This window comes from Carcharodon carcharias, chromosome 20 (assembly GCF_017639515.1).
Source record: "Carcharodon carcharias isolate sCarCar2 chromosome 20, sCarCar2.pri, whole genome shotgun sequence".
Taxonomy (NCBI): domain Eukaryota; kingdom Metazoa; phylum Chordata; class Chondrichthyes; order Lamniformes; family Lamnidae; genus Carcharodon; species Carcharodon carcharias.
In genome coordinates, this window is record NC_054486.1 from 19,890,024 (window position 1) to 19,905,152 (window position 15,129).

Sequence of the window (15,129 nt, forward strand, 5' to 3'; positions counted from 1 at the left end):
GTAGTCAATGATGTTTGCTCCTCCTCTGAGGAGACTGCTCGACAAAGTCTAAGGTATTCCATCTCATTCTATTTCCTTGTCAATACCAAGGTAAGTTGACCCAAGCAGACAATTGATTGAACTCTATAGCATTCCTCTGATTGGGAAGCCAACAGTGATTCTGGAGGTGATGAGGTAGTTTTAAAATTGGCCCATAAATCTGTGGCAGTAAAATGTAGTTTACTGCTCCAGCAGAGATGTAACCAGTTGAATGGCTTCCTCCTGTGCTGTAATTGTATGCATTTCTGTAATGTGTCTAAGATGAGTTAAAGCTTCAGTTCAGTTTTGCCTTATTATTGAAAGTGTGTGTATCTATAAGAACCAGAGAAATTAGGTTCATGAATATAAATTACATTGCTGTGATGGACAGTGCATTTATTTTCCCATCTTGTATCTATTCTTAGGCACTGTCTTTCAAACCTTAGCACAGACTCATTGAGGTTAATGCAGACATGGTTTGGGATGGAGCAAGAAGTAGTGAATTAGAATCATAGATTAACACAGCAGAGAAGGAGGCTGTTCAACCCATTGGATGCTTTGGCACAGATACAATTAATTCTACTTCCCTGCTCTTTCCCCAACCTCCTGCAAATTTCTGCATTTCCAGCACACATTCGTATATTGTGTGGGGATAAGGGTTTAAAAGAAACAATTTGCTTTGAAAAAGATAGATGTCAGAAGGGTTGAGTAGGTGTTTTAGGAACTTTGTCACTCTGATGTACAAGTACTTGTCTAAGATCCTCCTTTTAAAATCTATCCCTTTTGGTCAAACTTTTGATCAGCTCACTTATCTCAATTTTTGGCCTTGGTATCATTTTTTGTCGTATGCTTCTGTGAAGCATCTTGGGATGTTTTCCTGCATTGAAAGGTGCTTATAAATATAAGTTATTGTAGTGGTAGGTACAGCATTTATAGAGCCAGTGAAGGTAGGTTACAGCAACATCTCCCCTACCCAATGGAAGTATTCTTCATCTACCGTGTTATCAGGTGCATATGTGGGGAGGGAAACTGATGTATTTTCTGTTTAATGTGTAGCTTCATCCTATTGATTTCAGAAGAAATCATTAGTAAGACTTCAAGGAAGTGTTGTATTGTGCTGTATATGTCACAGTCACTGTTTTGCTAAGACGTATTAGAGCTTCAACATATGGTGATGGGGATGATGTTTCCATTTAGATTTCCTAGTCTTAGACGCAACGTCAACCATGTGGAGCAGAGCTCTGGTTAAAAGCTCTTCTTTGTTGTTGTTCTCTCAGTCTTCATCATCACCTTTCCTCTCCTTGAGGAGAATTGTTAATCCATCCTCGGTTCAACCTTTGTGCATAACCAAGTGGCTTCTTTCAGGATTGCATTGGTGAAAACCTTAGGAGCAGTTTAATCATGGGTAGACTAGTAGAAGGAGGCTATTGTAAATTGGAACCTCAGGCTGGGGAGACAGCAGGTGGTTGAAAAGACATGCTAATTTTCATGGAGACATAGCAGAAGTAGGCCATTCAGTCCCTCAAGCCTGTTCTGCCATTCAACTAGTTCATGGCTGATCATCAACTTCAAGGATGTTTTCCTGCATTTTCCCTATATCCCTGGATGTATTTGTATTCATAAATCTATTGATCTCTGTCTTGAACAGGCTCAGTAACTGGGTTTGCACAGACTATGGGGTAGAGAATTCCAAAGATTCACTGCCTCTGAGTGAAGAAATTCCTCCTTCATCTCAGTCTTAAATGCTTTGCCCCTTATTCTGACACTGTGTCCCCTGGTTCTATACCCCTCCCTCCACCCCTATGCCAGGGGAATCATCCTTCCTGCATCGACCTTGTCGTGCTCTGTAAGAATTTTATGTTTCAATGAGATCACTTCTAGTTTTTCTAAGTTCTAGAGAATACAGGCCCAATCTCCTCAATCTCTCCTTATAGCACAGTCCTGCCATCCCAGGAATTAGCCTGGTGAACTCCTTCTATGGCAGGTATATTGTTCCTTGGGTAAAGGGTCCAGAACTGTACGCAATACTCCAGGTGTGGTCTAACCAAGGTTCTATACAATTCCAGCAAGACAGGACCTTTTTAAAGGTACTTTTAACAGAAGCCCATTGAAAGAATGTAATTGAGGAGCAATTTATCTCTTCATCTCTAACCTGTGATGTTATAAGTCAGTGCCTATAATTAATTAAACAGGAATGAACAAATTATTTCATTTATCAGTTCATTACACTTATTACATAGGACATTAAAATTTCCATCACTGAACTTGGGCTAGATGGTTTATGTACTTAGCCTGATCCATGATTGTGTTGTGCATCTGCAACAGAAGTTCCTTCCAATGCTAACTGTAACTGTAACTCAATGGACATTTGACAGACCAATTCTGTATTCTGACTTCTGTGCTGGTAATGGGTGAAACTAACTACTACTTGGATTTTTTTTTATTTTAAATGATATTTTCTCAGAACATTCAAACTACTTTGGGGTGGATGAAAATCTGGGCCCTGTGGCGGTGAGCATTAGACGAGAGAGGCTGGAAGACAGTAAAGAGCATGGAGCTCAGTACAACTATCGGATCATCCTTAGAACAAGTGAGGTGAGATCAATGAATCTACTTGTATCTGACTGAAGTGAACATTTAGTTATATTGGTTTTAAAAGTACTCATCCGGATTGCCACAAAGTCCCAAGGATATATCAATACACTTAATTAGTTGTGTCTTTGTTCCCAAATTTCTTATGCAAAGAAAGATTTTTATCTATATAGAATGTTATGTGCAATGAACTACTTGGATGTGCAGTAACTATTCAGTAGGTATGAGAGGCACCCATTTTCCTCCTAGCATGATCAAGCAAATAAGAACCCGAGTAACCTCTGAATCTGTTGGTGGTTTTGATTGAAGAAAAGTTGGCCGGGATACACATAAGAACTTGTTCTTTATTCAGATAGTACTACGTGATATTTAATGTCGACTTGAAGCAGCAAAACAAGCAGGTAGGGCCTTGTATAAAGTCTCGTCTAAAACACGGCACTTTTAACAATGCAGCACTCCCCCCAGTATGTCATTGCAGTTTTTCCCTAGATTCTGTATTGGAAGTCTCGGGTAGAGCTTGAGCTTCTGTGGCAAGTGTGCTATCAACTATGTTTGGTCGACAAAAAAAACTCTTGATTTGGCAGAGTTTTTTCAGGAAGTAATAAGTAAGGGGAACCTAGAGATGTGGTGTAGTTGGATTTCCAAAGGTTTTTGAAAAGGTGCCGCATCAAAGGTTACTACACAAGATAATAGCACATGGTGTAGGGGGTATCATATTAGTATGTATAAAGGATTGGTTAGCTAACAGGAAGCAGAGAGTAGGTCAATTTTTGGGTTGGCAAGCTGTAACTAGTGGAGTGCCACAGATATAGGACTGGGGCCTCAACTATTTGCAATCTATATGGTAGCTAAGTTTGCTGATGATACCAAGATAGGTAGGAATACAAGTTGTCAAGAGAGGGAGAGAGTCTGCAAAAAGACATGGAAAGGTTAAGTAAGTGGGGAAAAAGAATTGGCAAATTGAGAGAAATTTGAACTTGTCCACTTGGTACGAAGAATAGAAAAACAGTACACTATTTAAATTAAGAGAGATTTCAGAACTCGGTGGTACAGAGAGATCTGGGTGTCCTGGTACATGAATCACAAAAAGTTATTATGCAGGTACAGGAAGTGAATAGGAAGGCAAATGGCATGTTGGCGTTTATTGTAAGGGGAATGGAATATAAAGTAGGGAAGTTCTACTGCAGGACCTTGGTGAGACCACATCTGGAGTACTGTGTACAGTTTTTGTCTCCTTATTTGAGAAAACATAAACTTTTGTTAGAAGCAGTTCAAAGAAGGTTCATTCGACTCATTCCTGGAATGAAGGGCTTATCTAATGAAGAAACGTTGAACAGGTTGGGCCTATACCCATTGGAGTTTAGAAGAATGAGAGGTGGTCTTATTGAAACACAAGATCCTGAGGGAATTTGATAGGGTAGATGCCAGGAGGATGTTTCCACTTGTGGGTGAGACTAGAACTTGAGGACACAGTTTAAGAATAAGAGGCCTCCCTTTTGAGATGGAGATTAGCAGAACTTTTTTCTGAAGGAATGTGGATTGGGTCATTGAATTTATTCAAGGCAAAGTTAGATAGAATTTTGATAGACAAGGGAGTCGAGGGTTATGGGGGCAGGTAGGAAAGTAGAGTTGAGACCACAACCAGATCAGCCATGATCCTATTGAATGGTGGAGCAGGCTCGAAGGGCTGAATGGCCTACCCCTGCTCCTAAGTCCTATGTTCCTATGACGGTGATGTTATTTTGGCATGCTGCAAACAGCTGTAATTCTAGATGACAGCACCTATCTGGAACTCAGCTCTGTCATTTTGCTAAGAGATTCTATGTAAAACACTCACACAGAGGCTTATTCTGACCAATAATTATAAACAAAGCACAAGAACAAAAGATGACTTGAATCACATCAGTAAGCGTACAGATAACTCCTGTTATAACATTTAGGAGTATGCAGTAATTTAGATGAAGGCACTACCCATTTTAAACGGCCTACTGCTGCGATAATGCAGAGATCTCATCATTATTACAGGTTAGCTTTTAAGTCCTGTAGAATGAGACTGAACACAAGGTTCAAATTCTCTCTTGTTAGTTCTTCAAGGTTGCCAACTGACCTTTTTCAGGGTAAACCCATTACCACTTGCTGACCTATGATTTATAACCAGTGTTGATTTGTGTTTATTAAGCTAGTGATGTTTTATAAGCAGGCAAGTAATTCTTGCAGTAAGAGCTATTTTCCACTCGGAAGCCAGCCTCTGGGACTTGTTACAGTTCTTGAGCAACAGATTGCATTATACATACTAATTGTGGGAAAATGGCATATTGTATTGCACTGAGACAAATGCCTGTTTCTTTTTATAATTGGTTTTGTATGGGGTCTTGCTATTAGGATGCTTTGGGACATTACTTGCCACAAAGTGAACAATGAACACCTCATGGGTTAATGTTGGTGTAGTATGTAATAGATTGTAATCTTTTAATTGGAAATTGTGGAATTTTGAATTGTCTGAAGTTGAGATTTTTGTTTCTAAAATATTTCCATTAAATATTTTAATACTTAAAGTATCATTCACATAGTTGAGGTCTTAAGGTTGCTTTTGATGTTGCAGGCACAGTGAGAACAGGTGGGTCAGTCACATCCTTAAGCACTCATTGCGTGCACATGAAAAATAACATTGATTTGTGGTATGCTGAAGTGTGACTGAAAGATTGGTGTATCACAAAAATCAAGAAAAATATTCTTGTAAATGACATTTATCAGTTAAGGGAATTGGGGAAATGCAGACTTGCAAGTTGCATATGGAACTGTGCCATGAAATAGAGACTGACACTTGTAAAGGGCCCTTCCCCTTCCTTTTAGAGCATGGTCTTGGAGACATAGTTATCCTTCGTTGATTCTGCACCTCCATTTGTTGACTTGGCCTGTTGGGTAACGGAGTTTGTTTTCAAAGTCTTAAACTTGGTATTTGTGGCTGACGGAACAAATTAAATGTGTAACTGTCTCATGATTGAACATAGGATATATAAGCAAAGCTGATCAAAGTCGAGAGCAAGTTGAGATTTAGTAAAGATCTGCTTTTATTGGATTCATTTGATTGCAAACTAAATACGAGTCAACAAGACACGAACAACATTTTATATGTTTAAAACCTGACATGGCAGATTGTATGTATGTGCAATTAGCTTTATGCTGGAGTTTTAAACAAAGAACCTGAGGTGATGCAATGGTGCAGCATGTTGAGGTACCAATGACAGATGCTGCAATGATGAGATATAGGTTTTATTCCAAGGACTTAATGATTCTTGCTCTGCAATCATTGACCTGCCAGGTGGATGTTAGATTCCCAATAGCAGCAGGGAGAATCGGAAGAAAGTCACTTCCAGGCTGCAATTATTTGTCTCAGTGCCTGATTCAATGTTATATGGATGGAAACCTGGGAGCATAATTTCTCAAATCATTATTGACTATGAGTAGAGTGTGGTCAGAGGAGACCAAGGGAACTAATTGTAACACATCTGAAGGTTATGGAAAATGTTACAAAGTTAACACAGCCTGCGTTTACAAGTCTCTGAGTGGTGATATTTTGTCCATGGTTTATTTTACTTTAAGGAAAACAAGACAAATTCTTCTTAACCCACACAACTGCTTTAGCAGGAATTAATGTAATGTACCTGAGAACATTGGTCATTCCTCAAAAATGGGCCATTAGTTATTTGTAAGAATGGGTTCAAATGCAGTGCAGCACACTGTGGAATGCCTCTTTAGGTGTAATTCTGGTAATTTCATGGCCCCACAGATGTATGCCCTCCTTTGTCTGCTCAGAGTCATCAAATGAGTGCTGCTAGAAAGCATTCCTCCTTGAATGCCATTGGGACTGATAATTTCACCCAGTGTGTTATGCAGCATTCAAGACTTTGGTTCTACTTCTATGTCACTGAAACACAGCTTTGAAAATCTTGTACAATTTAATGTGCAGACACTAAATCTCCTCTTCTTCTACATTTTCTGTGCTAATCTGCTCCCATTACTCCCCCTGCATTTGGAGCATTGGTCATTGTAATGCACCTGGTCACTGGGTAAATATGCAAAACCATTGACAGGTGCAGCAAGATTAAACCTCTTTTGATATTTTTCCAGCTTACTACTTTAAGAGGTTCTATATTGGAAGACGCAGTTCCTTCAACAGCCAAGCATGGCACAGCCAGAGGTTTACCTTTGAAAGAAGTACTTGAATTTGCTGTACCAGAGCTCAGTGTTCATTGTCTCAGACTGGGCCTGAACACCCCCAAAGTCACAGAGCAGCTTATGAAATTGGATGAACAAGGGGTGAGTGGTGTTCTCTGGTTAATCCTGCTTTCTTTAGAATGTTATTCTTTTAATCAATGACATGAATTTGCGATTTTGGCTCAAATGAGTTGGGTAAGCATGTGATGATTATAATAACCATTTAGAGGTAGATGCTCAAAGCTGTTTGGAAGAATCATGTTTCACAATGTGTCTTTCACTGAATTCTTCAAAGTAGCTTTCTTATCTTCTTTCCAAATGCTGTGAACAAGAAATCAGTCGCTGTTTAAGCAAATGTAATTGGGGAAAGAGGAATGTTAATGTTGCTCATATTTCATTTAGATATTCAAAAGAACTACTGATGGCATGACTCCCATGTTCAAAGTGCACAGTCTTTGTTTTTTTCTTAATAAAGTGCATATATTAATTGATGCAGATTGAATTCAGTGATCTAGAACTCGTTCTGCTTTTGAGCTATTTCGTCTTCAATAGTAAATATTCTTTTGGGCTAACTAGATTTTTGTTTGGTGGGAGAAGGGGAAATTTGAATGAATGCAGAGCATCAAGAAAACAGAACAGGTATTAGATTCTAGCATGCTGGTGCATTTACTCTCCTGTAAAGATCTTGATTGGTCACAATTTCAGTCTCTGGACTTGTTGACGTTTGTACAGGATCATAAGAATCAAGTCAGGAATTGGCTGTCATATTGTTCGTTAATGCAGACTTATTGCTGGTAACAGCAGAAAAATGATAATTATGTCAAGGCCTCGTGGTGGTGTTCTACAGATCACTCAGAGTCCGAGTTGCTGTAGCAACATGCACTTTTACATGTCTGTTGTAGTTTGGAGCTATGAATATTGACGGTAGAAGTAGATGATCTTTTCATCACATAACTAACCAGGAATCTTTCCTGCTCTTGCTGCCAGCCATTGGCCTGTGTTGCAAGGATTTGCACAATGATAATCAGCCCTGTTTGGCCACATTATGAACACGCCTTCCTTTGCCATCAAGTCCTGGGGTGGGACTCAAACCCAGAGCTTTCTGACTCAGGCAGGGACACTATCCATTGTGCCACAAGACCTCCCAAGTTCTCTTAACCTCTTCCAAACAAGGTTGGAAGACCCTATTATGAACAGAGTACAGGATAGATGTTTCTTGGGGGGGATGGAACCTTATTGGATGTCTTTAACAATTCCATGTTTGTATGTTTATATTATTTACATTGGTTGCATGATGAGTTATGGTTATGACCCAACTTTTGCTATCTAGAGGTTTAGTTTAGTAAAACAAATCTTTGTATATGAAACAGTCCCTAACATATTAAGGTCTCCGGTTTGCCTGCATTAATGTTATAGTTTACTTGTGCCTTCAATAATTACACCATCTGCTCTCAACTTGCAACATGAATTCAAACCCCATTTTGCATTTTGGGAATATAAAACAGTGGTCATGCAGTTAGTGAATTGTTGTAAAAACCTAACTGCTGTACTAATGTCTTTTATCCTGCTATCCTTACTTGATCTGGTGCCTCTGGATCCAGTGTTAAACCAATATAATTGACTCTTAACTGACCTTGGAAGTTTACTCACAAGCACTCAGTTGTATTGCTACCTTCTCAGGACTAATAGAGATGAATGATAAGAGAAGGCTGTGCTAGCAATTCCCAGATCCCAAGAACAGATTTCAATAAAAAGATTTTCTGCAAGAATTTTTGTAGAAGATGCATAAAGTTGGGAAACCTAACTCTATGCAGAGCTTCAAGTACTGGAGTCTGTGCTATCTATACTTAATTTGTTTTGAAAGAAAAGGTCATCACGCTGTACTCTCGGGGGCGTCTACCAATCAACTGAGATTTTTTTTCTGACAGCCGCTGGGATGGAGAGGTCTATTGTGGTAACCGATTTTATCTTTCTATTTGAACAGCTTAGCTTCCAGCACAAAGTAGGGGTAATGTATTGTAAAGCTGGACAGAGTACTGAGGAAGAGATGTACAACAATGAAGTGGCTGGCTCCGCATTTGAAGAATTTCTCCAATTATTGGGAGACAAAGTACGTCTCAAGGGCTTTGACAAGTATCGAGCCCAGCTCGACACCAAAAGTAAGGCTTTAAGATACGTACAGAATTTTGTAAAAACATGCGATTAGACAGCCTGGAATGGTTATAAAATGCTGCCGCCTGTCCCCCCTCTGTACCAACTTTCTCCCTCTCTTTCCCCGACCCCCTTCCTCTGTTGAAAGCAGTGATTCATGAAATGTGGGCATTAGTCAGCTCTGTGCCTTACCCGCACCAGCTGAACTTCCCATGTGACCCAAGTTAATGCCGTTGGGCTACTTGGGTTTTAAAAAAAGCATCAAGCCTTTTATAGCCTAGAAATTAACTAGCTGTGTGATATTCAGTAGCAGCTAGTGAATGGTCTTCATGAACATTCTCCATGGATGATATCAGCAGAATGCGTATACATGAAATGTAAACCCATTAGGGGTTTTAGATGTGACATCAGTGCATCGGTATGGCTTTTTGAACTATGCCTTTACATTTCTTTGTAGAAAAGGGCCATTTGTCCTGTGACATGGGGTGAAACTCATAAAGGAATTGAATGTGGGTTATATTTGTTATTAGCCTGTCTTGAATATTGTATGTAATTTTAAGACGCAAAAATGGGTGAGTTATGGGTTGGGTGGAAAAATAAAGTCTAAAGCAGGAGCCCAATGATGGTGGTTTTAATGGGGTGGGTAGTCAATGCACTTCCAGGAGGTGGGCCAATCATTGAACCCTATTAAGGAGATGATATGCCTTCATTTCAATAAAGTTTATATTTCCGTGGCCCATGACTTTCACGCACTGGTTGGAAAACAGACTCTGTTATTTGATTGGATGATTCTTGACTGTGAGTCTGTCTTTTATACCATTTCCTGCATTTGTGTAACTAATAAATCAAGGTGTTTAAAGAAATGGGGAGGGAAGGGAATAGGGGAGAAACATTTTTTAAAATTCCCTATGATTTTCTCCTATGTTGCTCAGAGATGAATGTTTGTTTCTTGGAGGATTGACCATCCTAGACCCACCTCACCCTTAGAAGTTTGCTTTTTGCTCATGATATTTGCAGATTTCTTTTTGAGATTCACTCTTCATGTTACCCCTTACGTTTCTTAAATTTTTCCTGATCTCTTTCCTCTTTTAAAAAAAAATCCCATTGTTGATCTGCTGCCTTGTGTAGCAATGTATCTTTGTACCTCAACTCACCTGTTGAAGAAGTTCTGTGCACGTTTTAGGAATTCCATTCTTTTCTTTCTCTCTTTCCGCCCCCCTCCCCCCACTTCATGGCCCAATAAATGAGTGAGTAATTAAAATAAATCAAATTTCCTTGGCTTTTTTTGTTCTTGGTAACATGTTGTTTATTCATCTGTCATTTCCCTGATGATAAATGGCCAATTTGATTTTATTCTTTGGCTTATTGCATTGTTGCTGCTATTGTTTTTGTTTATGTATTAGTTTGCTAGTTTCTCTGCTTGATCCTTCTGATTTGCTTTTATTTTCTCTACCCAGCACCCCTCCCCTATCCCTTTCCACTTCAAATGACACTTCACTTTCCTACTTATCTGTTTTGCCGGTTCAGTAGCTCCCTTCCTGTTGATCTGTAGCACATCTTTATGGAATAGCTCTTTTATGTTCCCCAGGACTGATGCCAATGATGAAATGGAAGCTCTGTGTCTGGCACTACCCATTAGCCATGCGCTGCACTCCAGAATCTTCCAATTCTGACCTGTGGCTGCAGTAGTAATCCAGAAATTCTCAACCTTGAGGACCAGCTGCTAAATTTGCTTCCTAATCTTCTAAACTATGTTTGCAGAACTTCAGGCCTTTCCTTTCCTTGTATTGAGGGCTACTATGATTGGATGTTGACCCCCCTCCCGCCCCCACCACCCACCAACCAACCGCTGCCACCAAAATATCGTCCAGTCTTTCCAATATGTTGAAGTATAACATTTCTAGTTTCTAGTGCCCAGATAGTCATTCTACAACACGTGAGCAGAGATTGAGAGCTCCAAGTTTTCTAATGCTGACTGTAGCTCTTTAAAATGAATCAGTTAGTACTGATGTTGTGATTGAAAAATCGAAGCCGGAGTGTTGGACTTTTCACCTCTGGAGGGCATCACAGCTGATTCCAACTCTTGTGCTTGTGTTTATGAAGAGCAATGATAGGAGCATGGGGACAGAAGTAGACCATTCAGCCCCTTGAACCTGTTCCACCATTCAGCTAGATTGTTTGATCTATATCTTAACTCCATCTACTCCACTCAGTGATCCGCAATACCCTTGCCTAACAATAATAGGTGTGATAGTTTTTGTTGATTCTCCCTCTTTTGCCCTTGTGGAGTGGTGCTAAAGGAACTGCCCTAGTTAAGGTCCACTAGGTACCAACTATGAATTTCACCTTCCTTGTCTACAGTCCGCAGTTTCACACTGGGTGGTGACTTTTAACAATTGGGCAGCCAAGGTATCTACTCATAGTCCATGTAACTTTGTTAAAATTCATAGCTTTGTAACCTGATGTTTCACCAGCTACAGACCATAAAACTTGAAATATGTGCTTGTGCTCGAATAATATTGATCCATCCTTTTCAGTAAGGAACCAGGTTATTAAGGTTATAAAATCCAGCATCATCTTACTATCGTCAACCAAAGTATCCATTTATCGACTGTTGGCCTAAAGAAACACAGAATATACATCTACACAAAAACGTTCATTTTCAATAAATGGATTTTCTTTTGAAGTTGCTTCTCAAATCTAAGTGTCAATAAAAAGTCTTTGAAAATTAATTTATGCTTATGATCATTAGCTCATTTTGATAACAAAATTGTGTCTGACCAAGCCATTTCAGTATACCATATGCAGTATCAAGTAAACCTAGCACAGAGAGAAATTTCAGTTAAAGAAAGTCGATGAATGATTGAGGTAACACATGATAAAAATGAAAAACTGATCATAAATGTAGTACAAAGGGTTAATGCTAAATATGTAAATATATAGTCTACATTCGTGATGTAAGATCACATGATAACAGAGCATGGCAAGAGAGAGTTCTATGCAGCGCCTCATTCTGAGTCTTTATTGTATGTAGTTAGTATTATGTTCAATAAAAGGTAGAGTTTACCAATAGCCTTGCCTCCAGCAGTATCTGTAAATGCAGACCATGAACAACCCTATCTAAGAAACACATTGAGGATAACCGAATAAACAGTCCTCTAATCAGGATCACAGCACCCAGAAAGGGTAAGATTTTCACCTGATCTTGAATAAAGGTTGAATGAACAAGAGTGCAAACTTTTTAACCAGACAAGCATTATCAATTGAGGATGAAACGTCCTCTCCCTGCAAATATCTTGTACCACTTGCTGTAGGATTAGAAAATTTTTCTTAAAAGGCCCTTTCCACAACTTTTCAATTCTATTTGTCGTATTGCATGGAGGACTAATACTGTCAAATTATCACAGAAGGATTCCTAGGTATTAGCTTTTCAGTTTCTTGCCTATAGTTTCCTTGTTAGCTTTTTGTTATTGCTGTGCACACTATAATAGCCCTGTTCTCCAACAAAGGAAGACAAGAGAAATACTATCAGCATAGTCCATATGTGCTTGAGTCATTAGGCATGAAGGTAGTTGATCATGCCTTCTTGCATGAGGCCCCACTGCATGCCTGAGTTGGTAGACCTGAGGAAACTGATGAATTACAGCTGAGATTTTAATCGAATGCTAATTGAACTCCTTGAACATTGCACTGAACATTAAAAACAAATTAGATTTGGAACTATATATCTGATAGCTGATATTGCTGACTTCTAACCAACCTTAATCCCTATTAATCAGAAAATTACATGGTGCTGCAATCAATCTAATTGGCTCTCTAGATCAAGGTTCTTTCAAACTTCCCTATGGGTACTCTTTGAACTTCAACTCTAAGTTTCAACTTTTAAGTAGTTATAGTTAGGTCAGCTGGTGTGCTTAATTGCTCAGTTTTTGTTGAGGGATTCTCAGGGTTGCCTTTTGCATTTGTTGTTGAACATGATCATCTGGTTTGATTAGCTCCTGTTAGTCGCACCAATGATATTAGTAGGTGACTAGCAGAGCAATCTTCCTGCAAAAGAATAAAATGTCGATAAATTATTCCAATATGCAGCATGATGCTTTTATTGTATTCTCATCTTCTTTTCTCAATAATTACGCTAAGTCTGCCTTCCTGTGTTTTCAGCTGACTCAACTGGCACTCATTCCCTCTACACGACCTACAAAGATTATGAGATCATGTTTCACGTTTCCACCCTGCTTCCTTACACACCAAACAACAAGCAGCAGGTAGGCCAAGGTCCAGTAAGAGAAAACATCCCTTTTCCTATAAAGCCTTTGTTCAGCTATGGTTTCAAGTGACTTGTGGATTATTAATAGCTGGGACATCTTAACTCAATTTGTGGCACCTGGGGAGCAATTTTGATGATAAGCTAATTGTATGACTTCTGTTTAACAGCAAAAGTCCACAATTGCCAGGGCTTCAATTGTTTTATTTTCAACATTCCATTTTCTTGCTGAAAGCTGAGTGGAGGTCTTCAGTTGTTGGCAGTCTTTGATACGTCACCCCGTGAGCATTTTCCATGTGTGTTGGCCAAGATATTTTGCCAAAGAGGGCATTATATCTAAGCCTGATCGCTCGTGACATGTGTACTTCTGAACTGTAATGTAGGGTGACCATCAGGAACAAAAGCCAAAGCTAATTTCTGCCATACCTTTACTCATTGAGTGATTCCAAGATCAATTATACTCACCCTATTTGCTGGGTTGGGACAGGTGATTCAGCATGGGTTAAAGATCAGATTTGGAATATTTCTGAGTATCACACTGATTAGTGCATGCATGCTGTAGGCCATTGACTTAAGCCCCTTCACTTTTTTTTTGTAGTTTCTGTTTTTGAGGGAGGGGAGTTGAAAGAAGTACTATGTAACAGAAAATATTTCCACGTTTCACAATCGAGGTTTATTGAAATAACCATATCAGTACTGTGGCTACAAGAGCAGGGCAGAGGCTGAATGCTCTTGATGAGTGGACTGCCAGATCCTTCAAATCGCCATCTGAAGATTCATATTGGGAATGTGCTGGAATAGTCACTCAGCTGGATTGGTAACTGTTGCAATAACACTTTTTTTTTTGCAAAAATATACTTTATTCATAAATCTTCAAAAACATTTCGAACCATTTCAAAATCCCCATTACAAAAATACAATCAGGTTCAACTTTTACAACATGAATCACAAGGTGTATCAGTACAAACAATGAATATTACAATCATTGGCAGACATACATTTTAATCTGTACAGCCTGAGGGGCTCTTTACAGTTCCCAGCCCCCCAGTGCACTGTGGCAGAAAGGTCTTAGGCTGCGACCCTTCCCCATTGCGCCTTTGTGGCGGCTGCCCCAAGCTTAACTGTGTCCCTCAGCACGTAGTCCTGGACTTTGGAATGTGCCAGTCTGCAACACTCGGTCGGGGACAACTCTTTGCGCTGGAAAACCAATAAGTTTCGGGCAGACCAAAGAGCGTCTTTCACCGAGTTGATGATCCTCCAGCTGCAGTTGATGTTTGTCTCGGTGTGTGTCCCTGGGAACAGCCCGTAGAGCACAGAGTCCTCTTTCACAGAACTGCTCAGGATGAACCTCGACAGAAACCACTGCATCTCTCTCCAGACCTTCTTCGCAAAGACACAAACTACAAGGAGGTGAACAACGGTCTCTTCCCCACCACAGCCACCTCAGGGCAACGTGCAGAGGGGGTGAGACTCCTGGTGTGTAGGAAGGATCTTACAGGGAGGGCCTTTCTCACCACCAGCCAAGCTACATCTTGGTGCTTGTTGGAAAGTTCTGGCGATGAGGCATTCTGCCAAATGACTTTGTCAGTCTGCTCAGGGTACCGTCCCACAGGATCCACCCTCTCCTTTTCCCTCAGGGCCTTTAAGACGTTACCTACCGTCCACTGCCTGATGGACTTGTGGTCAAAGGTGTTTCTCTGCATAAATTTTCCCACGAGGAACAGGTGGTAAGGCACGGTCCAACTACTTGGAGCGTTCCGCGGCAGCGTGGCCAGACCCATCCTTCGTAACACTGGGGACAGGTAGAACCTCAGCATGTAGTGACATTTGGTGTTTGCATACTGAGGGTCTACGCACCGCTTGATGCAGCCACACACAAAGGTGGC

General features: G+C 40.0%; 1 protein-coding gene across 10 annotated transcripts in view; it reads left to right on the forward strand.

The window, feature by feature from the left end:
- The window catches only part of sipa1l1 (signal-induced proliferation-associated 1 like 1), a 383,121-nt gene that overhangs the window by 245,628 nt on the left and 122,364 nt on the right, over positions 1-15,129 (forward strand). For all 10 annotated transcript variants that reach the window (XM_041214398.1, XM_041214403.1, XM_041214397.1 and 7 more), the window contains 4 exons: positions 2,483-2,613; positions 6,742-6,930; positions 8,813-8,987; positions 13,141-13,244. In XM_041214398.1, the coding sequence (XP_041070332.1) occupies positions 2,483-2,613; positions 6,742-6,930; positions 8,813-8,987; positions 13,141-13,244 (599 nt within the window). The remainder of the gene's footprint in view (positions 1-2,482; positions 2,614-6,741; positions 6,931-8,812; positions 8,988-13,140; positions 13,245-15,129) is intronic.